General features: G+C 37.6%; 1 protein-coding gene across 1 annotated transcript in view; it reads left to right on the forward strand.

Moving 5' to 3' along the window:
* The window catches only part of LOC106953607 (protein tyrosine phosphatase receptor type G), a 161,000-nt gene that overhangs the window by 105,823 nt on the left and 31,161 nt on the right, over positions 1-24,016 (forward strand). The window contains exons 5-9 of the mRNA XM_015042494.1: positions 3,494-3,589; positions 11,242-11,308; positions 14,569-14,726; positions 17,522-17,714; positions 23,552-23,736. Of these exons, the coding sequence (XP_014897980.1) occupies positions 3,494-3,589; positions 11,242-11,308; positions 14,569-14,726; positions 17,522-17,714; positions 23,552-23,736 (699 nt within the window). The remainder of the gene's footprint in view (positions 1-3,493; positions 3,590-11,241; positions 11,309-14,568; positions 14,727-17,521; positions 17,715-23,551; positions 23,737-24,016) is intronic.

Consider the following 24,016-nt stretch of genomic DNA (forward strand, 5'->3'; position numbering starts at 1 on the left):
ACACCTGTATGTGGAAAAAAAAAATTAGGAAAATTTAGATATAATACACATAATTGATACCTAGCACGTGTTTAGAGAAATTAGGGTTTGATTCCCTGCCCTGCCTCATGTTAGAGTCACATGGAGCCAAGGCTCTGCACCCGACAAACATCCTTCTGATGTTCTCACCAGTAGGCATGGGCCTGTGTGAGATTCTCAGTTTTTGATTAAAACTTGATCCAAACTACCACAGTTTCACAGCATCACAGCACTGCCAAGTAAAAAATGTATAACTCGATCCAATTTTGCTTATTTAAAACAAAAAGAACAAGAAATCCAGTGCCTTTCTTGTACACATGTATACCGGATCTTTATGTAGCTGGATGTATACTTGTGACTGTAAATACTGTATTTCCAGCAACCCAACTTGTCTTTGCTTTGAGTGAGGGAAAAGTGTAAAAGTCTCCTTTCAGCAAGCTGCCCTGTGCTGTCTTTTCCTAATAAGATTGATGGGTTGCAAGCTTCTACAACCAGAAATATTTACAAACCCTTCAGTTTGACCTTTTTTGGAGGCGAGGAAGGGAAAAACTGGAACTTACCCAAGTTGAGCGCCTACTGGTTACAAATACTGTAACCAGCTAGTCTTGGTCATTCTTATGGCGATAACTATTAGCATTAGGAACACAAGCCAATAGTGTTGCATTTTGCTCAAAACAATGACTATAGTCTCAAATAGTTGGTTGTACAGGATGATGTGTGTCACTATGTTATGATTAAGGTCAGTATTGGGGAAAAAACATGCAATAACTTGCAATAGATAAATAAGTAAAAAAGTGTCTTTCTTCTTTGTGTTTCAGGAGAACATTGTTCCTTGATGGTAAAAAAGTATATCCAGCTACTGAAAACATAGAACATTTATATTAAAAGTGCTTCTAAGACTTTATGAAGTATATTAAATGAGTAGAGAACCTGAATGTGTAATACTTAAATGTAAAGCTAGCACTAATTGTGGTCCAGACAGTTCTTCCAAAAATGTCTATTGCTTACAGTGATTTTCCAAAAACAATACGTTTGTGCAGCCTTAATGTTAATATTGGGACCTTTCCAAGTCAAGATTCCAGCATAAGAAGCCATTTAGATTTCCACTTATCTGGACAAATAAAACGCACCGTTTGCTCCATACCTACTGAGAAAACTCTGGCATCCCATTAAAAGGACGTTAAACTGTTCCACAGTGAACAATTTTAATAGTTTTGAAAGCAAAACTTTCAAAAGTTTTGCTTTCAGGCTATTTCTATGTATTAGTGGCAAAAATATCTACAAAAAAAGAACATAATGCGGTAAATTTCAGTTGAAAAAATTGAAGTATATCTCTTGGAAAGACTGATGGGTGGTTTAAAAGCAAATGTCTCTGCTTGTAAAACTGCTCTTCTCAAGCATGAATATTGCTGTTAAACAAACAATGAACATTCATGGTTCATAAAATAATTCTTAGAAATGCATAAAATGAGGTTTTCCTAAAAGGATCCAAGAAAGTCGGTCTGTTTTTATGGTTAAAAAGTTAAATATTTAACACTGAATAGAAAAAAAAAAAAGTTCTTATAGGGCTTACTACAATGTCTTCAAGTTATTTCTGTTCAGTAAACTCTTCGTATTTTTTCCTCCAACAAACTTGTTACACATACCTATGAAGTTTAGTCTGTAATCTATTCTCAGAATTCATGTTTTATATGTTTCTTCAGTCATACTAAAGTGACTTTTAACTTCACCTCTTCGATACTCTGAGGAGCTTGGAAAAACAACGGAGACAGATAATTGTGTGTGATAGAGAAGTGTGAACGTATATCTGGTAACAATGAAATTCTTTGGCGACACAGTGATGAAGGAGAAATACATTTGCCTTTCCCCGATATAACATCTCAGTGTGCTGAAACTTATATTTTAGTAGTTTTTTTTCCAGTTCTTTGCTCTACATTTTGCTGTCTTGGGAAATCATGCCAAACCTGACTTTGTTTTTCACCTTTGCCGTTTAAATGGGACATGGAAATGCAGAGTGGCTTTAAGTTTTTTTTTTTTTTTTTTTTGTTTTGTTTTTGCGCTCACTTTGTGCTGGAAATGAAGAGCGAGGGAAAAAAAAACTGGATGGTATAAACCGACGTGAGATTAAAGAGCGATTCTGGAGATGTGAACAGTACGTTCCTGTGCTTTTCAGGGAGCTCAAAGATTTGTCAGGCCACCTGTCTGTTCTTATTTAAATCAACATTTTTATCTCCGGCTCCAGCGTGGAGAGTTTGTCAGCTCTCTCCAAACATACATTAAGAAAATGAGTAATCAAGAGATACAGAATTCCTTTATTGACTCCTATGGACGTGTATAATTGAAATGCAGGTTTTATAAAGTGTGTTGTTAACAAGAACGGGTCACATGAGCCATTCTCAGTGAGTAAATGAAGCCTAAGGGGGGGGCAGCCCTAATGGGGTAATGTAGTTAATAACATCTGAAGGGTGATGAATGGCCAGTCCTCTTTCTTGCTGAGTTCTCAGACAACAAATTAGTTCCATTAAAGGCCGCAGTTAAAGGAACTCTGAAGCAAGCTGATTAACTGAAATTATTTGGATTGAGTCATTTTGAACCTGGTCCGGGCCCGAAGAGTTTGTGTAAATGGGACTTATCCTTGATTATATGCTTATTTACGTATTTATTTTAAATTTGTTGTCGGCACAGTCAGTTGTGGCTGGCGGTGCCCCGTGATTTTCCTTTGACAAGGGAAAGAAAGGGACACCCCAGCCTTTAATTAAATCAACATCTAGGTCCTTTTTTTTTCTTTTTTCTTATTGCCAATTAACTTGGTTCAGTGACATGAAAGGCTTTTTTTTTCAATTTACAGAGGCCTGACAGTGAGATGATTGACAGCTCCAATTGCTACTTTTAGAATCATTTGCTGATTTTGATCAGTGCCACCATAACATGACTGCCTTGAAATGAAAGAAGTGGGATTTTTTATTTTTTATTCCTTTTTTTTTGCTGGGAATAAAGCTAGTACCATGACAGGTATGTGATATATTCTGTGTATGATGTGTTTTAAATTATACTCAAGCTTTGTTGTGAAATCTGAAGCAATGTTGTGGGTGATTTAAGGTAATTGGGAGTCATGATTAGAGGCGTATCATTCTGTTAGATCTTTGCACAAGAAGGGGTGGGGGGGGCATCCCCCCCACCACCACCACCACCACTTTCTCCTCTCGCCTCGTTACTGTGCCTGTGAGGACGGTCGCCCTAAGAAATGGGATGCTGTATTTCTTTGGCAGCCTCCCGGAGTGGCAGCGCGCACACAAAAAAAGACTGACACAGATTATGAGAGATTTATAAGAGTGATAAATACTCCCTCTTTTCTGCCCCTCAAAACAGCTTTTCATCAGCTTCTCAGCAGTGCGTCCAAGGTGATTGATGAGAGGACTCCTCCTTCTCCTTGTCCACTCCTAAAGCTGTCTATGCTCTGTTTCCCCCATCCCAGATGCAGATCTACCTTTACAATTCAGACGACTTCGACAGCCTCAGCGCGGCCATGAAGGAAAGACGCATCATCGCCGCCATGGCTGTCTTCTTTGAGGTAAAGTATCTCAGCGAAAGATCTATAGTTTGCTTACAAACTCTGAGGATGTAGAGAGGCATTTGTCTGTTGGTATAAGCTGCATCATCACATTGCTCTGCAGAGGAATTTGACTTTTCGTCATGTTTTATTGTAATTTTATGTGATCAACACAAAGTAGTTTGTTGTTGTGCAGTGAAAGGACAGTTATACAGAATGGACTTGATGTTACCAGCATCTTGTCTTATTGTTGGGAATATTGTATTCAGTGCTATGTTTCTATCACACATTTAAACGTTTTTAAATGTTGGCCAGAGTTCAATGTTGGTCTTTTTCTCTGTATTTTTGCTATGCATCCCAAAGAGGGTTAAGTTGTGATTTTTATTACTGTATAGCTTTGACCTTGATAGTTTCTTTAAAATCCAGATTTTTTTGAGTTCACTATTAATGGCCGTGTTGTTGAAAGATTATTCTGGCGGAGTTGTGGATCTCTGCAGCTCCTTCAGAGGTACCTCGAGTCTCTCAGCTTGTCTCTGTGATTATTGCTCTCCTTAGGATGTTCTTTTACAACCTAACCCTGATTTAAACATCACCACAGCTTTATTTCTGACCTCCCTGCTTTGTTCCTTGTTCTGCACGACGCTATATGTTCACATATAATCTCTAACAAACTTCAGAGGCCTTGAAAGGAGCAGCTGTATTTATTTTTACTGAGATCAAACTACACACAGGTGGGCTCTATTTCCTAACTAAGTGACTCCTGCAGGCAGTTTGTTGTGCTGTATGTTATTTACTGGTTTCAGAGTAAAGAGACTCAGTGCAAATACACAGAAAACTATTTAGATTTCCTAGATTTGTTTAAAAAAAAAAGAAAGGAAAAAACTGTTGTTTTTCCTTTCATATCTAAACCATACAGTAATTGTGTTGGTCCATCACATGTAATGTCAACAAATTATATTAATGTTTGGAGTTGTAATATGTCAACATGTAAAAAGGTTAGAGGGGTACAGATACTTTTCCCAGTAGAAAATTCCAAAACAAGTTCCACAATTTCCTTTCTTGGGTCAAATTTCGTTTCTCCTTCGGGGTAAATTGCTAACATTTCGGTTAATTGTGCTTCACACTAATTAGCAAATTTCAGCATGCAGGCAAGCTGAGTGTAGTCACATCTGGGACATATATATACATCTTCAAGAACTCACCAAATATTGCACTCAGACATTAGCATTCAGCTAGTGCAAGTGTGGTCTACGCAGCGGCACCGTGCAATATGTTAAAACATCCTCATGCATAAAGGGTTCATTTTCCTACCCACAGTTCAGTTTTCTCAGTGGAATTGCTCCACTCTTGAGGATAACTTCTTTGTAACAGCTCTGCCTCTAGTTGCTTGGAGCACTTATGGAAAATGTCCTTATCCAGAAGCTTATAAAACACCTGTATCTGCATAATGGGAGTTTAGAATTTGAAACTTAAGAATAAAATCTGATGTACAGAGTTAAGGGAGTGAAATCAATAACAGTTAAATGAATATTTAATTTTAAAAAACTTAGCTGCGGTTCTTTTAAAAGGTTCTGCACAGTTATTTTTCCTGAAAGAGGTCCAGACCAGAGCAGACTGCTGTCATCATAAATCAACTTTCGTGCCTTTAAACCTTCAGTGGGATCGCATTAGTTGGTTGTTTTAAACAAAAAACCAGATGCATTTGTTTTTTGGGTTTTTTTTGTTGTTGTTTTTTTTTTCCAAGCAAAGTTGCAAACCTTTTGTCTCAAGTCAAGTCTTAAGTTTCTAATTGATATTAACATTTGTACATCAGCTCTGTGCCATCTAATCTGCCTGTGCTATTGGATTTCTGTAGGTTACACATTAAAATTATTTCCCTGTCAAAAAATTATATTTGTTGACAGGGAAACCATTTCATAAATCTTTTTTTCAGAAAACAAAAGCTAACTTTGTAATCTTACTAGCTTAAAAGAGAGAAAATATATATTTTTTAACAACCCAACATCATTTAATGCAGAGTTTAGTTTGAGAAACATCACTGTGCTCATTATTGTTACTTATAGCTAGTTATAAACCATTAAATCCATTTTACTTGAGTCTGAGTCGTGGGCTGAAATCCCCATCCTTGAAAGAAGCCAATTAATATTTTCACCGGAAATAAATGTAGGATATTAATGATCTTCCGGTGTAGAACACATTTTCAACTTACAACAATTTAAAGCTTCTTAAATAAAATATTTCCCTTCAACCACTTCTTGAGATTAGAATTGTTTTAAGACTGTACAAGTCTGCTTTGCTATTGACTTCTACCGGACTAGGGTTTAGTCTCTGCTTCTGGCTCCCACTAATCTGGATTTATGCTAATCAAAGACCAGAAATTCATCTTTATACAGCTTTTTAACAAAACTTTACTGATATAATCTCTAGCTCCCACTTTAACATTTAAATGTGAAGCTATATTCATGTTATTTCAATAACGGGAAAATAAACAACATCTTTGAGATCATTATAGATTTGTGATCTAAATTATCTTTCACTTCCTACTTGTAGAAATCTATTCCACCCTCGGTTCATACTCGGGATTTGAAAAATAGCTTAGTAGATGGCACAAATTGTCCCCTGGCACTCTGGACACATTCAGTCTTGATTAGTAAGATTGGTCCACATTATTGGTTAGTGTAAAAGCACCGCTGGGATTGTTTGAACTCTTAGAAGCTGTACTCACAACTTGTGAGCCTTCGTCTGTGTTACGCTAATTTCTATTAGGATTTCCTTTACAAGTATTGGCAGGTGATCAATGCATCCCACCATTCGGCCTAACAGTATACCGGTTAGGGTCGGAAATCTGCTGGATGGAGGCTGGAATGGGGACACAGGTGTTTCGTAATGTAGGTCTGTTCTCAGACAGTGATGAACCGCGTGTGTGCGAGGACCTAAATGCCTCCGCTGGGTCCTGACAGCCCTATTGCTTACTGCAATTAGCACCACCATACACAATCCGCTGAATAGCAGTTTACAGTGCGAGGGTTTTTTTTTTTTTTTGTTTAAGCGGGCACACACACATTGGCTCAGATTTACAATTTCTAATCAATGACGAGAGTTCTTTCTGTGCTCCCAAAAGGCCTATTAAAGGCCTCTAAGGTGTGCAATATTATCCACATTCAGCCTTCAGTCCCACACAATTATTCTCCTCAAACTGACCTGAATTAATGTTGCGTAACGGTGGGGGAAATGGTCCCCACGTCCCAACACTGTTTTGTCCAGTCTTGTCTCTTAAGTAGGACATTGGAGATACTTATTGGGTAAAAAAAAATAACCTTGTCACTCCCAGCAATTAAGGATACGTTGAACAGATTACAAAGGAATCTTCCTGAGGGATTGCATGATCATTAGAGACCTGAACACGCTGTGAGATTAAAAGTTTTTACTTCATAAAATTTAAAGAGATTCTTGGAAATCTTTCGGAAGAATCATGAATCTTTAATCGGTACATCAGTTTGTGAAATCTAAGCTTGTTCACACATTGGTGTCTTTGCTGTTAATGTTCCTGACACAATTCTTGCTGAAGGTAAAAAAGCCATCCATCTGGTAAAGGTATATTTATCCCAGAATATGTACCATGTTGAGAAAAACCTTTACATCATTATTCACTATTACTACACAATGCAGAATTACAAGAACATTGTGAGTTGTTGTTTTTTTTTTTTTTTTAATGCATCCTGTTGTGGATTAAAAGCTAAAAAATATATTTTCTCCACATTTTGGCTGCTGCTAATTATCCTTGGTTATCCAATAGGAGAGGACAGTTTGGATAGCAACGCTATTTCATTATTTAATAACTCATCTGTCGGATTCTTCGCAACTGCCGATCAGAAATCAGATCAAACAGCCGCTGCTCTGCGTGCAAGTCTGTTAGTGTCGGGGCTGCAGCTCAGACTCCTGTTATGTTGAAAGCGATAAGTGTTACTAGCTCCGAACTAGTCACATTTTTCTACCACACAATTTCACAAAATGTTCAGAAGAAGTGTGGGAATTCATGCGTGACGCTGACACGTTCAGTTGCTGTTACATTAAGGGATGTGTGGTGCATGTGTGAGAGCAGTTATATACAGCGAGCCACAGCACTGAGAGAAGACTGAGATAGAAGTTAATGTGGTTCGATGAGTATTGCAGAAGTATTTATAACTCTTGTGATACATTTTGTCCTGTTGCGACCACCAGCCTCAGTGTTTGTGTGGGGCTTCGTGTGATTGAGCAGCACAAACTAGAGCATCTCAAGTGGATAAAAAAATTCCTTTTTTTTTTTTTTTTGTAAATAGAAACCTCGTATTCACCGCACAGAGACTACATTTTGCTAGCTTAGCCAATGCATTCCAACAATATTTCGCTCCATTCTCATCTCTCTTCGGTGCTTCATCTGTGTTTTTTTTTTCCCATTGAGTTCAATTTCTCAGGTTGAATTTCATCAGGTCAATAAGTCTACACCTCCTGTCAGCAATCGTTCTCAATAGATAAGGGTCCAGACCCTCTGTATGAAGCGCAGAACAAGGAGCTAGTTTTTACCAGACTAACATTTTGCAGAACCACTTTTTGTTACAGCTACAGCTGTAAACTTTTTAGTGTGTAGCTTTGCATATCAAAACACTGGCATTTTTGTCAATTCCTGATGTAAAGTATCTCTGACAGTCTCTTACAGGTTTCTTACAGGATTACCTTGTATTTAGTTCTGTTTGTCTAGCTATCTTTTCCTCCTGAATAAAAGCATCTGTATAACATAATGATGCCACCATGTAAGTGTGTCTCAGTGGGGAGTTTTCCAGGTGATGTGTTGTGTTAGTTTTATAAAACGGTGTTTTACACAAGGCTCCAAAACTTGAACTTTGACCATATGACATTCTTTGGTGATTTTGGTGTCCCTCTATGGCTTGTGGCAAACATACACTGGATTTTTTTTATGACTTTCTTTCATCATGGGCCTTCCTCAGGCTATTTTTCGATGAAGGTCATATTTGTGGAGTATACAACTCATGATCATCCTGTCAAAAGATTTAGCTGTGAATCTCTGGAGCTCCTCCAGAGTTACGATGGGCCTCTTGCTGACTTTTTCTTGCTCTTCTTCACTGATTGGTCATTTTGAATGACGGACTGGATTTCGTCTCAGAGTATTTCATATACACTATTTTGTCTTGGTTTGTCATACCGAATCCTAATAAAATACATAAAAGTTTATAACTGCACTAACAAGGGAATCTGGATATTTGTCATATTTTCCCTGCTGCAAAGTTGCACTATTGTGTAAATTTTTTGTAGTTCTGCACAGTCGTAGTCCAAAAGCACAAGAAGTATTTATCGATTTGAAACAACCAGAAAATATATATATTTTTTTATCACTTAGGCTCTACTGTTTCAACATAAAACAAAAGACTTTTTATAGTGTTATATCTGGAACAACTTGTACCCCAGCAAACGTATATTGTGCTGCTTTTTTCATTATTTCTTCATTTTGTGTTTTGTTACATCATGAAATCTTCTGTAGCTCTATTGCCGTCTCACACCTGTGCAAGCACGTTTTCCACTTGCTTAACCTGTAAATTTTACATCACTGCAATGGTTCCTCACAAAATACCACCCCAATAAATCACGCTGACAGAGACCATCTGAGAATGTGGAGTGCTTTCACTGGAAAAAAAAAAAAAGTGAAACTTGGAGAAACTGAATGTTCTCACTTTAAATATTACATTAATATAAATTATTACACTTGCATTTTAAGCAGTGTGCTAAGAGCTAGGTCTTTCACAAAGTTCTTTTGATGCATCAGTAAAACTAATCCAAGACTTTGCGCGATAATTTCTTATCCAATATGTACTTTGGGCTGAATCTTCTGAAGCGTATCATCCGAAGTACAAAAAGTGTGTAACTATCCAAACACTTATGGTCTGGACAGACTGCCTGCCTGCACGGCTGCTGCTGTTTGCAAAACTTACACTTCTCACTGCGAGGAGACCCACTACAGTCTGTTGCCATTGCAAACTCCAGTTTTAGATGCTGTTGCCAGAAACCACACACTAACAGCAGATGACACACAGCACAGATTCTCAGTAATGTTAAAGAAACAAGACATGAATGCATAATTTGTAGCTAAGTTTTGTGGTAGTCAAAATGATTATCTCTCCAGCAAAAGCAAGTGACTAATGATCAGTTGGATAGATCATATTGTGAACTCAGCTGGCACAAATCAGGCATAACAGCAACCTTATTGCTTATCCCATTATCATTGAACATCTTAATGTTTATACATTAAGTAGCAAGCGAATGTTTGCTACTTAGTGCAAGAAAAAATCGGGAAAGTTAAAAGTTTGAGCAAGTTTAACGAGGGTTAAATTGGGATGGCTAGACAACGGGGTCAGAGGGGTTCTGAGGTGTTCCCAGTCTGCAGTGGTAGGCGTCCATCGAAAATGGACACATGGACTTCTGATCTGGACCACAGTGGAATGGAAGAAGGTGGGCTGGTCTGGTTCATGGATGTGCATCGCTGGGTAACACATGACGCCAGCCATCTACCCAAGTATTGTTGCAGATCTTGTACAACTTTTTAATGGACGCAGTATTCCCTGATGGTTGTGGCCTTTTCGTATGCCCTGCTGCAAAGCAAAAAAAAAAAAAAAAAAAAACTCAGGAACAGTCTAAGGAACACATTTACTCCAGGAAGAGTAAATGCGTGATATAAATGTAAAAAGTGAAGACAGGAATAGGTAACGACACCTGCTGAACATCTGTTAAATGTGCTCAACATAGTGGTATGTCGCACAGAGTCTTTACTTCACAACTTGCAGGACTTAAAGCTGCTAACATCCTGCCTACAGATCCTAGTGGAGTCGTATGGAGTCCAGAGCCACTTTGACAGAAAATAAAGCAACACATTATACGGCAGGTGGTCATAATGTTATGCTTGTTTATCATAGTTTATTATAGAAAAATAATGAGGAGCAACCTTTTTTGCGTTGTATTCAATTCATGACAATCTACTTAATCAAAATCTGTCTCACCTTATCTTTCTATAATCTGATAAATGTCTATAATCTATGGATTTTGGCCTTAAAATCACAAATAATCATCTGTTGGAGTGCTGGTCAAAACATAGCTGTTGGCTAAAAATGTTGTTTTTTGCTGTTGCTTTTAAACTGTACAGGGATGCTCATAAGAGTTCACAAGCAGTCTTGAAGTGAGACTCCAGGCACTGCCTCCAAGCTGTAGCGTTTCGTAAGATGACGGGTTTGGTGGTTGCATTACGTCGTCTTGCACACAGAAGCTGGTTGCACCTCAGTTTAGGACCTGCATCTTTATACGTACAAGTAAAAAGACACTCTTATATTCAGTACAGTCAAGGCCATGATTAATCAAATAATACGTTAAGACAGTTTTTATTTTGCAGCGGCAGCTCTCCATTAAACCAATTCTAACAGAAAATGTATTACAGGAACAATATTCGCACGATAATGTCACTAGATGGTATTAGGAGCAGCTTGGTTACAATACGTTTTATATGTTGCTCTTATGGCTTCTCCCTGTGTTTTGTTCATGTTGATTGTCATTTTAATTCTTTGTTTAAATTGCTGTACAATTCTCCTAATCCTTTCCCATAATCCCCTTTTGTCTTTGGACATTTGCTGCAGCTTGGGCAAAAAGACAACCCAGCTGTGGACCCAATCATCCAGGGATTGAAAGGGGTGGTGCACCATGGTAAGTAATGAAAAAGTACCCTCATGCAAAGTTTGCTTCATGTAAAAACACCAGTATATCCGTGAAGGTAGATTAATATTTGGAGAAAGGATTGTTCTTTGCTTCTCTGAAGTATTTGTACTCATTTATTTATTTTATATGTTGTCATGCCTCATACCCAAATCTCCTTATCACAAAGCATTACAGTAGGAATTAAATTTGTGTGGGATTTTCAAAAAGCAATTGACCCTTACAAAATCCCTTTGACATTGCTTCGTACTTGACAGTGGAGGATCCAAGAGGTACATTTCTCTGGCAGTACGGACTCCGACATGCTCCCAGCAAACAAATATTGATGTTCTCAGATTTTTGCGCATATATATATATATATATATATATATATATATATATATATATATATATATATATATATATATATATATATATATATTAGAGAATATATATTTTCTAAATTAGTCTTACCACCAAAAAAAAAAAAAAGATCGTAACTTCAAAAGCAGAATAAATTTGCAAGATGCTGCTTATCCCTTGGTAGAAAAACTCTGCAGGAGGAGACCTCCACAGTGTTTCACTCATAAACACAGAACTATTAATTACATCTGAACCTCATTTAAACCGCCCCACCTCCAGTTTCTGTCTTTTATGTCCTCTCATGGACTGTGGCAGTTGCAAAGCCTCATACTCGCTTTTTAACTATTAATGTTCTTTGTTATGTGCTGTGGCACGAGTCTTAATGAGATTGCTCGTTCCATAAAGTCACTGCTGCTGGGCTGAAATCACTGTATGCATATTTACTGCAGATTGAGGCTCGATGTTTGGCTCCTTTAAGACCTGATGGTGGCAGTGATTTTGCAAGCATTACTGTACACTCACACAAGATGATGTTTGGAAGTGTATTGCATTTTTTTTTTCTTTTTTTTTTTTTTTACTCTCATAGCGGCTTCACGCAGCTGATTCTGATTAAAATTTGAAAGGAGATGGACATTTGGTGTTGGACTTGCAGGAACATGTGTGCTACTTGATATAGAAAAAAAATATTCTTGTTTAAATGCCTCTCATCTCTAGAGACTATCACCACATGTTTTTTTTAGCCCCAGGAAAGTAAAATAGGATAAAATAGGTCACTTCAAATTGAAGTAAACGCAATAAAGAAAACTGAAGGCCCTCTTTTGTATTGTAATAAGAATGGGGTGGAACATGACTGCGGTAACTATAAGTGAAAATACAATTAACACAAAAATCTGTAACACTATCGAACTGCTTGTATTTTACCAAAAAAGGCAATTATTCCTACAGCTGCTGAAATTATACAAACATATAAATACTGACAGTTTTTAAGGGCTTATTGCCTGCAAATGACACCTTTTTAATTCTGCTTTGTGTAAAATAACACAAGGAAAGCACAGTGATATTAGTTGGTACAGTAGACGAACTACCTGCTTGGGGAGGACAACTCCTTGACAGATATGTCTCTCTCAGGCAGCTTACCAGCTGCAGTTGCCTTACTAAGAGAGATGTTGCTCCCACATTTACTTTTCTTGAGCAACACATTCAATGTGGAGCAGTGGATTATGAGCTACATATCTAAATTATGGATTAGATATGAGCGAAAGTATCACTGTATTTACAGAAATATCTAAAATATTAATGTAAAGTATGGCTGATTTGTTGGCTTTCTCTTCATAGGAAGATACAACTAAATAAGCCGATATGGATAATTACCAGGACCATCCGCTGTACAGCTGCAGGGCCGATTCAATGTTGCACCATGTTTGGACAAAAAGTCACTGCCACATGTTCCTTAAGGGGAAAAACATTTTGTGTCTAAATATTGTTTGCAAACAACAGAAAAACTAAAATCTGTGCCTCATAATTTATATTCCTCATATATGGATGCACTACTTTTGTATACATCGTCAAAAATCCCTCTTTTCATGGATTGCTAATCCTCAATGTTTGCCTCTTTGTGACTGTTAACTATGGTAACTGTTAAAATTCAGCTTGTGTAACATTTACAGGTATTTATACCTAAACACCAACTACCGGCCCATGCTTGTTCTGTGGTTTAAGAAAAAGAAGATACTATATACATCAGTTACTTTTTAAATACATAACAAGCCTGCTTTTTAAACATAACCCCTACTTTTATTACATTTTCATTTATCCATTTACAGATATATAATAACTGTAAAGGGCTTGTGCTTTTAGGAGCGTCTTTGGGTTCATTTTCTTGCTCATGGACATAATGCTATTTGGAAGGGTCAAAGACTGAGCAGTGAGCCCTGAATATTGGTGGACAACCTGCTCTACCTCCCAAGCCAAAGCCTGCCTGGCATGAATCTGTGCTGTGCACATACACAGATGTTTGTTCTAGCACCACAGAATCCCATTTCCCCAGCTGACAAAGAGCTTGGCATGGATGTTGCAGCTTTTTGGACTCCCTTCCTGCTAGCTGCTAAATGCTCTTCGCCTTCTCCCCTGTTAGGATGGTTGCTTTTCCACTAGCTCGTTATCCCACAGTCATCCATCCATCAGCATCTCGGCGGCCCAGGAGCGATAGGGCACGTACACCGTCTGAAGACAGGGAGAAGAAAGGCCGTGCATACTGAGTTTGACTCAGAGTACAGATGAAGCAAAGGGGCGAAGCTGCCCGTGCGTCTGTTGTTTGAATGCAAACCACACCCCGAACCTCTGTTTCTTTAAAGATAAGGCCATAGGCAGTGAGAGATTGGATTTGATGTAAATTCAGCTTTGTTTAGGATCCTGTCTTCATAATTCTAGGATAAAACAAACCAACTTCCATAACCCACACAGCATATTTACAGGAGATAAAGACATCTTCCTCTATATGTTTTTTTTTTTTTTTTTTCATTTGTTTGTATTTTTTCTGCTCAGCTTTGCCAGGTTTTAATCACACAACACAACAAATCTGCTAATCATAATGATCTTTCTTAATCCCCGTGGCCCAGCCACAGTTGTTACATGGAGCAGCGCACACTGCCACCCAGCCACAGATCAGCTGTCAGGGTTGGCCATCTTATCAGACTTCCCTGCTTTTGCGCCTCTCTCAGCCCATCTCACTACAAAGATCTGGCCTGGGTGATAACAAGTACTGAGGCTTTTAACTACTGCCCTTCCATGAGAGGAGGTTTCAGGAAAGCTGTAAAAACGCCACAAGGAGGGTGAAATGGGGCCACGTGCAGAACACCAAGCTTTAAAGATCTGTGTACTAACAAATTTTAATCCCATGCCTCACCCAGAAAAGGAGACCAACCTCAGGTCATTCATCTTGAGGGATCTGCTGCCTTCGTCGGTGGACAGTTATTACCGATACACCGGCTCTTTGACCACTCCGCCCTGCAGCAAAGTAGTGGAGTGGATCATCTTCTCCAGGCCCGTGTATCTGTCCCACTCACAGGTGCGTTAAGTCCACTCACACACTCACACACGCACACATGCACACACACCAACACACCTCGACTGCTGTATTCGCCTCACACACTAAGATCCCATTTGTGGATCAGTTGCAGTCCACCTCTGTGAACGCACAAGCAATTTTCCCTCATGTGCCTCACCTCCTTAGTCCCTTTTGCACATTTCTCTCCAGCTCCTTTGCATATAAAACCATGACTGCCTATGCAGCGCATGATTAAACAGGACGGTTCAGCCAATTACTGGCATTTGACAGCACCTACTCTTATATAGCAGGGAAAATAAGTGTTGAGCACACAGTACTGGTTTTTCACTGTTAATGTATCTACTGGCCTATGGACATGAAATTTAAACCAGATTTTGGTAACAACTGATGTAATCCACACAATGCAAAAAAACTTAAACAAATAGTTTATAAAGTTATTAAAAATATAAATATTCAAATGCTTGCTGCAATTTATTTAGTACCCAACAGGAAATCCTCATTTGGAAATGCCAGGTTTAGATTATCTCTTGTACGGAGAAGGTTGTTGCATGTTTTACTCAGGTATGACATTTGACCCATTCTTTTTCACAAATATTAAATGTTTTATGGGGGACTTTTTATACGATCTCCAGTTCTTTTAATTTGGATTCAAGTCGAGTGCTTAACTGGCCCATTCCTGTAGCTTCATTTTCATTTTTTCTGAAATCAATTGAGAGTTCCCAAGGCTATATTTTTTTGGATCATTGTCTCCCTTCAGATATGTGGAGAAGCCAGTCATAAGACCGCATTCTCTTCTCGAAGTTTTAGATGTGCGTCACCAAAGGACCTTCACTTTTTTTGCTGCAATTTAGTCTGAATAGTCTGAAAGTCCTGTCTGCATTCAAATGCATCTGACAGAGTTTTGTTCATTGAAACTTCCAACACTGGCCTCAGTGCCCCTTACATGCTTACATGCAAATTTGGGTCCACCTAAAATGCACCGGACTAAAAAATAAGGCGCACGAGTGACACCAGTTAGCAAGCAAACGTTTGCTAACAGTAGATACTTAAAATGGGCTTGAAATTGGGTTTGCCTCCTTTCCCTTAAAATCTTGGTCTTAGTATGATTTTAAAAATTGTCTTGGGTAAGGTATCCCTGACTGTGACACTCCTCCAACCGTAGAGTGTGCATTTATATTGAGAGAGTTACATTTTACTCTTTCTCTGATCTGTCCAAGTGTTCTGCAGCAAATTTTAACAATGCTCTTTAAGTATTTTTAAGCTATCGGTGAGTTGTGTTTGGCTCTGGGACGATTCTTCAGATTTTTTTCTACTTCTCAACCAAAAATCCACTGAGGAGCACCTGGTTGTGGCCAGGTTATGGGGGAAATTGTTTTCTCTCTGCTTGTGGATTTCGCTAACTGGAATATTTATAAGTTTAGAAATATGCCTGTACCCGAGGTCTTGAGAGAGCTTTTTGCTTTTATCCATCACAAGAGGCTTCTTGTATCTCTGTAATGAGAAATCTCTTTATATGTCATTAATTAGAACTAAAGCAGATAAAATTATTTATATATATATATATATATATATATATATATATATATATATATACATATATATATATCAGGGTTGCTTTCTAAATGCTGACAGATTTCAGACATTTTCTTGACTCAGTATGCCTTTTTTGTGTTTTCTTCACTCAGTGTTCATTGCTTATTCCTGTGTCAATAATCTTTGTTACAGTTCACTCAATTTACAGACTGTTTTGTTTATTTCTTTGTACATGAAGATTACTGCGTTTGTTACCAAAATCTGGTGTGAATTTTATTTCCATAGCCCCAACAACAACATATTTACTGAGATAATGTATTAAATACCTGTCTTACTGAAATTGTCTGTTATATATAATAATGTGTCACACTGAAGCAAGTCATCATGCAATCTTGGTTGTTTTAGTTAATCAATTTACATAATTTGTGTTCCTACAGTATCCACCCAGTGTGTGATCATGAAAAATGTTGCATTTTGCAGCAGTTGCCTGTGTGCTTTAAAACGTTTTACCTCCAGCTGTTATTGCTGTTTGTGATTTTGAGAGATAATATATGCCAAATCACGCCCTGTGCTTCCTTCTTTTTTTTTATTTTCTGCTGATCCCCTCCCTTCTACAGTGCTTTGCAGCATCTTTTATACATACAATTCCTGGGTTACCCAGCTGCATATTCTCTAGTGCATTCTGTTCCACAGAAATTTGCAGGGCTCAGTGGAATTTCTATGAACTTGCATGAGGACAAATCTTTTGTTCAAAAATGACTTCTGCTGCAAGATTATTGACCACCTCTACAATGTTTGTGACGCTCACAGATAGTCCTTTATGAACCTGTAATTCATTTCTCCAAGCACCCATAGGACACATTGATTCCACAGTATCTGTAATGTGTAGTCATTACAGCACACGGCAGGAGATCATTCTTGGCAATCAATGGCCACAAATTTGCCCCATTGAGAAGTTACAGCCCAGCAGGTAGCCAGGGTGATGATTGAAGTCTGTGCCTGCTGCTGCCTGTGGTGTAAATGTTTCTTGCAAATACTACTCTCCGCTTGTGAACATTCAGCTACTGGCAAGTGACTACAAATGCAGTGCTGCATGATATATTATATTTAACACATTCAGGTGAACATTGACTCACTCACACACAGCAAATGCACGCACGCACACACACACACACACACACGCGTGCACGCACACACACACACACAGGAACAGTGGCTCTTAAATTTTCCTTGATAGCTATTCTACATTTCTCTCCATTCAGCTGGATGCTTTTTGCTCCATCTTCACTACGGAACAACAGGACCACGTCAAGTCTGTCGAGTACCTGACAAACAACTTCAGGCCGCTGCAGGACCTGAATAATAGGAAGATTTTTAAGTCGGCTGTGAAAGACGCATGGCAGAAAGATTTGACTGAGATATTAGGAAGCCCACACAGCACAGAGGCTTCTAGAGGTAAGATTTGTTTTATGTCTCAAAAGCGTTTATTTATTTATTTCATATATTATCATTTTTTAGAACACTGCAAATTGTCTGTTGCATGTTTCACACTGATTTGCCTTTGCCATTATCTGCAGATGCCAGTAAAGAAATTGGCAATGTTTCCTTTGTAACAAGGAAACATACTTATCTAGTAAACTTTGTTTTTTGTGTCCTCCTTAATTTGTTGTTTCAGCAGCAGTTTAAAAGTTCCAATTAAATTTCATTAAAAATTAATGCAAATTTATGAGAGCTCATGGTAACATTAATAATGGGTCCCTCTGTTTTGTTTAATGAGCACTTTGATGCATTGCTCTAGAAAAGATTGGAAAAGGGAAACAGAAGGAAAAGGGCAGAAGTTTTTTTTTAACACTCAAAGAAAAAGTTCTTCCATATAAACAAGTTAAATTTCATTTTTCCAAGTAAGTTAAGAAGCACACGTAAGTCAACTGCTCACAGTTTTGGTCATTTCAGTTTTTTTGGTTCTGTATTTAATCAGAAACAGCTAGCAAGCTGTTTCTGATTAAATAAGATTCATTTGGGATAAGTATTCCACAAAATGATTAGGCAAATCTTCTACTACGTGTTTTTACGGTAAATCCTGGACTGGCCCCCAAACATCGTCTAGCTAATAATAGCACAAACACCACAGCTAGTTTATTTTAAAGTATTTCACACAAAAATGAAAACCAAATGGAAAGGAGCTCAAATTCAGTATCAGAGGTAGTTTACAGTTTTTTTATTTTATTTTTTTTATTCAAAGCATTTGATTTACAACATGCCTAAGCTAAACGTAAAAGTTTCCTTCAGGTGGTGTTTTTGCTGTTAAATGGAAAAATGTAATGGAAAGCACAAAAAAAATCTCCTTTGTCATTTTAAGAACATTGTGTAGCTTCTCGAAATCAGATACTGAATGAAAGTAGTACATTTTTGCTAGTGCTTTTTAGCTTATAATGCCAACATTAGCATCTTAAAATTTTTGTGAATGAATTTTGTTTCACTCATATACTGTAGAAGTTGCTGGTTGAACACATTTCATCATGACTAGAAGTTGCTTTTTGGGGTACACCTGACATATAACGCATAAAAGACCATACAAAGAACCGACCACATCCGAGGCCTGATCAGAGTATTTTTGTTTGTCTTTTGTTCTTTTATGTGATCGTCTTGCTGCGCTTACTTTAGCAGAGAGTGCAGGAACTGAAGAGACTAATGAGAAAGGCTGCTGCTCCCTAAATTGGTGTTGTTGGTGTCTGGTGGGGAGAATTGATTGGGAATGCTTGTGATGAAGTTGGAGCACTCTGAAAGGGCCGATCAGCAATCATCATTAATATGTGGCATTGCTAAAATAGACCCATACAAATTAAGTTGTGAAATTGCTTTTGTGGTGTTATGTCACTGGGCAGGATGAATGTGGGCCAGCATATCTCGCATTTTCTCTTCTTCTCTTTTCTTTTTAGTTATTTTCTGCTTTGTCCGCCGAGCAGTCGTGTTTCTCTGGTCTCAGATGTAAAACTCTATTGGCATTCTGAGGAGTAAAAGAGTCTTTTCTTTCTTGTGATGAGTGGAATATTTTATGTTGTTTATATAGTAAATAGTGGCTTGTAGTTTTAAACGGTATGAGGATCATGGCCACTTTCTGAATGGATATTGAATCAAATTAACATTATGCCGTCATTGGAGGCAGCCATTCCATTCAAACATGCAGTTATTTATTTTTTTTTTTTACATTCATGTTAAAGATTTTTGTCCTATTCTTTGCAGATTTTTTATTTTATTTTTTATTTTACTCACATTATAGGGGATGGTCTTTTTAATGTCATACCACTGCATCTCAGTTTTGGTATGGACTTGGATTAGGCCACTCCTAAGCCTTCATTTTGCAAGCAATTTTTAGGACTTGTTGGTGTACTGTGGATTATTGATTTGCTGCATAGCAAAAAGTGAATTTGTGCTTAAAGTAGCAAATGTATTGCCAGACATCTCCTATAGGATTTTATAGTCAAAGGCATAATTCTCACTAGACTTTTTACTTTTTATTTATTTATTTTGCTAAATGTGAGGCAGGCAGGTCTTATGTTGTGTTTGCTAAGCAGTGGTTTCATACTTGGATCTCTCCTACTGGATGCCATTTTTGTCCAGTCTCTTTCCTATTGTCGGCTCAAGAAAATTTACCCCAACTGATACAATTGAGGCCTGCAGTGGTAAGTGGTCCATGAGCCCTTTAAGAGATTTTGTCTCTCTGACCATTCCTGAGAAACTTTCACAGCGACCTTTCTGGATTCACAATGACTTTCTCACACATTCCTGCATTTATTTACGTGTTGCTTTTGAGATATTTTACCTTATTTTATATTGTCATATAGGTTCTATTTATGTAAGTGACGAGATTCTTTTTTTTTTTTTTTAGAGGCGGGGGAAGAGTGCGGGATTTTGAATTTTTTAAGATGCTTTTTTTTTTTTTTGTTGTTCATTTAGATTATTAAGTCTGGTGATCTCAATCATTTAAGTGCGACAGAGACCCAAAACTTAAGACATTTAATTCCACATGCACAGCTAGTATGAAACAAAGACAGTCAGGAAAGATGTTATATTTTTAAGATAAACATATATTGAAAGAACCATCTTGCAAACTTATCTTAAAGAGTTCATGGAAAAATATCTACATCTTAATGTTACAAAGGCTCAAGTCTATCATGAATTAATTAAAAACTAAAGAAAATAACAAGGACATTGACCACTAATCTACAGGAGGAACCAGCATTTTCAGGTTTAAGATACACTTTGTGTATTAACATTAATCAAAAGATCAGTACTGTTTCTAAAATAGAAGGAGGCTATTTTGATGGTGTAATTCAGACTTATTTTAATCTAAGAGAATAAGTTAAGGAGGGGGGGACGGGGGGGGGGGGGCAAACATGACAAACCCAAACATCCAAAGCCACAAGGACAAATCTGCTTTTGATGGCAGCCAATAAGATAGCGGCTGCTTCCAGCCATGAGTTTTGGTTTAGTGTAGATCAGTGGTATGGGTTTCTTTTCCACTACAGATTTTAGAATGTCCTGGAGATTCTTTACTTCGAATTTGAAACTGATTAGCAGACTTGGAAAGAAGTTATAGATTGTCGTCAAAGTCGTGAAGAACAACGCTGACTTGCAGAGTCAAAGTCAGACCACTTACTTTGTGCCACAATCAAAACAAGCATTATCACAACCGCAGTCCATTAAGGCTGATCAGGCTGTGTGACTAGCTTCGGGTCTGGCGTCTTTGATGGAGAAAACTTTTTTCTTTTGAATTTTGTCTGAGGCGTCTTAGAGAGGAGTCGTCATGGGGGACTGCTCAGCCAATTAGAAGTGGATTTTGGTGTTATGAGCTGATGTGGGAGGAAATGTTGTGACAGAAATTTAGACTTCCTTAAGGTTGAGTGAAGCAGAATATCTATCGACATTAGACGAAGTTACAATGACTGATTTTTATATAAGCAAAACAGTTCAGCAGGAGCTTGGAAGCTCAGAAAAAAACAACAACTATTATTTTAAGAAACTGTGGAATTGTTTTGAGAAAGTCGATCTAACAGGTGAGCTAAAAATTCATAGACTTGATCATATGGCCCACCTGGCATCGCTGCTGTAGGCAGGACAGTAAAGACTTCCACGGAAAGTCAGAATTTAGATGTGGTCATTGCTACAATTTTTAAGTATAAAGCCTTGTTGTTTTTTTTTGTTTTTTTTTTTTTTCAAAATTAAATTTAAGGAAAAGTTGTTTTTGTCAAAGTAGATGCTTTTATTTTTAGCATGAGTCACTTTGTTTGTTCTTTCCATCTGCTGACTGACTAAAATAAAAATTTCTGATATAGTGGAAAATGCCAAGCCGCAATTTAAAAGACTCCAAGGTTGAGCGTCTTGCCATTAGATGCGTTGTCTTTGTTGGCTCCAAAAAGAGATTTAGGTGAAGAGAAGCAGCAAATTCTGACTTCAGAGCTTTTAAAACCAAAGCATGTTTTGTATTTTGTTTTGTATTTAAAAAAATGACTCAAACAGGCAGTTCAGACTGAAGTTGTATCTCCAGCAAGAGCTCCATATTATCATAAAACAGGTGTTGCAGTTACCGTGTTGGTGTTTATCCCTTAGATGATTTCGCTGCAAAGTTTAGAAAAATGCTAGTGTGTGTTTAAGTCAGATGTGTCCCTTTCTTCGCGTTTTCAGATAAGTTCATGTTCCCCCGCATCATTCCCGCGTCTGCTCACGGTCTGCTTTGAAACATATCGTACAGTTTTCAGAAGCGATATGCCGTGGAGCAGCATTGTTGACGAGAGTCATTTCATCCTCCTCATTGTAAATGCTGCCAGGAGAAAGATTCACGCTCTGCTCTTCTCTGCTCTGAGTGGTGTTGCAGGAGGAGATCGAAGCTTTAGAGATTATTTTTTTTTTGTGAGGTTAGAGTATGCATTGCATAAATTCACACATGAATGGTATGATGTCATTTGCATTTTTGTAATACTCACTCCGATAAAAGATTTGCATTTATGGTTTCTTATGCTGACTACTTTATGCTAATCATGTTTAGCCTCAATAGATCTTCGGCAACAGTTCCTGGAATCAGAAAATGAGTGATGTCAGTGGATCAGTGAGGTTTAAAATTAATCCTTTGCTGTCGCGTTTACTGATAAATTCAAAACAAGTTGCGTGGTTTTTAATTTTTTTTTTTTTTTTTTTTTTTTTGTTTTTTTTGTTTCCCAGATGCAGGCAACGCGGCAATATATTTTAAAATGCAAAGCGGGAGCTGATGAAAAGCTTTCCAGAGAGTTATTAATACTCTGGTGTTAATTGTAAAAAGAGAGGTGATTTTTCAGGACAGTAATGATTCAGCCTCCAAAACCATAGTGACATCTTCAGCTGCTATTAAATTATTGTTCTTGAGCTACTGAACCTGACAACGAACATCCGACAGGTTATGATGCATTTCGCACCTGTCACACCTAATCAACACCCTGAGATTTTCTTCCTCTTGTTTTTTTTTTTTTTTTTTTCTCCCCTGCGTGCCTTTGACTGATTCCCTTCCCTCCCTGTCTTTCTTTCTTCTCATCTCTCACATGTCATGGTGCATAATTTGCGTCTCAGTCTCACTGTGCAAATGGGGAAAATTGTGGTGACAATTTCAATTTGGCAGAAACTCTAAGAGCACATAGTCATTTGACACCAGTTTCTGATTGCTACTGCCCTGATGTGCAGAGAGGCTTGTCCAGATTGTCCCTTGCTCATACTGATGGAGGCTCGTGTCAGTGTCCATGCTACAGCCTACACTGCCACCTTGAGGAGGAACAATGCTTGCTTTTTTTTTTCTTCTCCTTCTTCTTCTTCATTCTTCTCACGCAAAATGCTTTGACCTATACAGAGCAACATCCAAATGAGGAAATAATCGAAAGTAGGTTTACTCTCTATGTTTGTATTAAAACTGTTGGAGCTTTTGCATTTGAAATGTATGAACTACATAACAAAGTTGGGACTTATAATGTACATTTTGGAGACTGGTTTTGACCACAGTATAGCCAATAGAAGGGTTTTGTTAATAGATTTCAAATATGTTTTTTTTTAATTATTATTATTTAGAAGTTTTTTTATTTAGAGGTTTTTCTTGTAAAATAGTCAAGCTACTCAGTCCCTTCACCAAACTCATTTTGCTAAAGTATTCATGCTAATGTTTATTTATTTATGTTTTTTTATCTCTTTGTGTTTTCTTTCCCATTCTTCTTTTTTTGGGGCTCCTTCAATGCTGACTTCTTTTCATATTTTTTCTCTTTATTCTGGACCAGTGTGTAGCAGTGCCCCAGTGAGCATGAAGATCCAACCGCTGAATGAGACGGCCTTGATGGTGAGCTGGGAACGCCCCCTGACCATCTACCACCCGCCCATCACCGGCTACATGGTCTCCTACAGCTGGGTGAAACGGGACGTAGCAGATGAAAAGACTTTTATAAAGACAGGAGACCATAGCATGGTAAGAGTTATCAGAAATCACTGAATTGTTCTCTAACTTAGTAGATTTTTTTTTTTTTGAAGAATTATCATGATTGTTTGCATTGTTGTATTTTTTTTATGCCGCAATAATTTAAATAGATTTATTTCAATAATATCTATAATCATTCATTTATTATTATTTTGTTAAAGTTATTAGCACAATTTCAGTTTTTTTTTGTTTTTTTTTTTTTTTTTTTTTTGGTCTTTTTTTTTTTTTTTCTTTTTTTTTTATTTTTTTTTTTCCCTACCTTTTCCACAAA

This window comes from Poecilia latipinna, unplaced genomic scaffold, assembly GCF_001443285.1.
Source record: "Poecilia latipinna isolate Pla-1442-1.1 unplaced genomic scaffold, P_latipinna-1.0 Scaffold592, whole genome shotgun sequence".
NCBI lineage: Eukaryota > Metazoa > Chordata > Actinopteri > Cyprinodontiformes > Poeciliidae > Poecilia > Poecilia latipinna.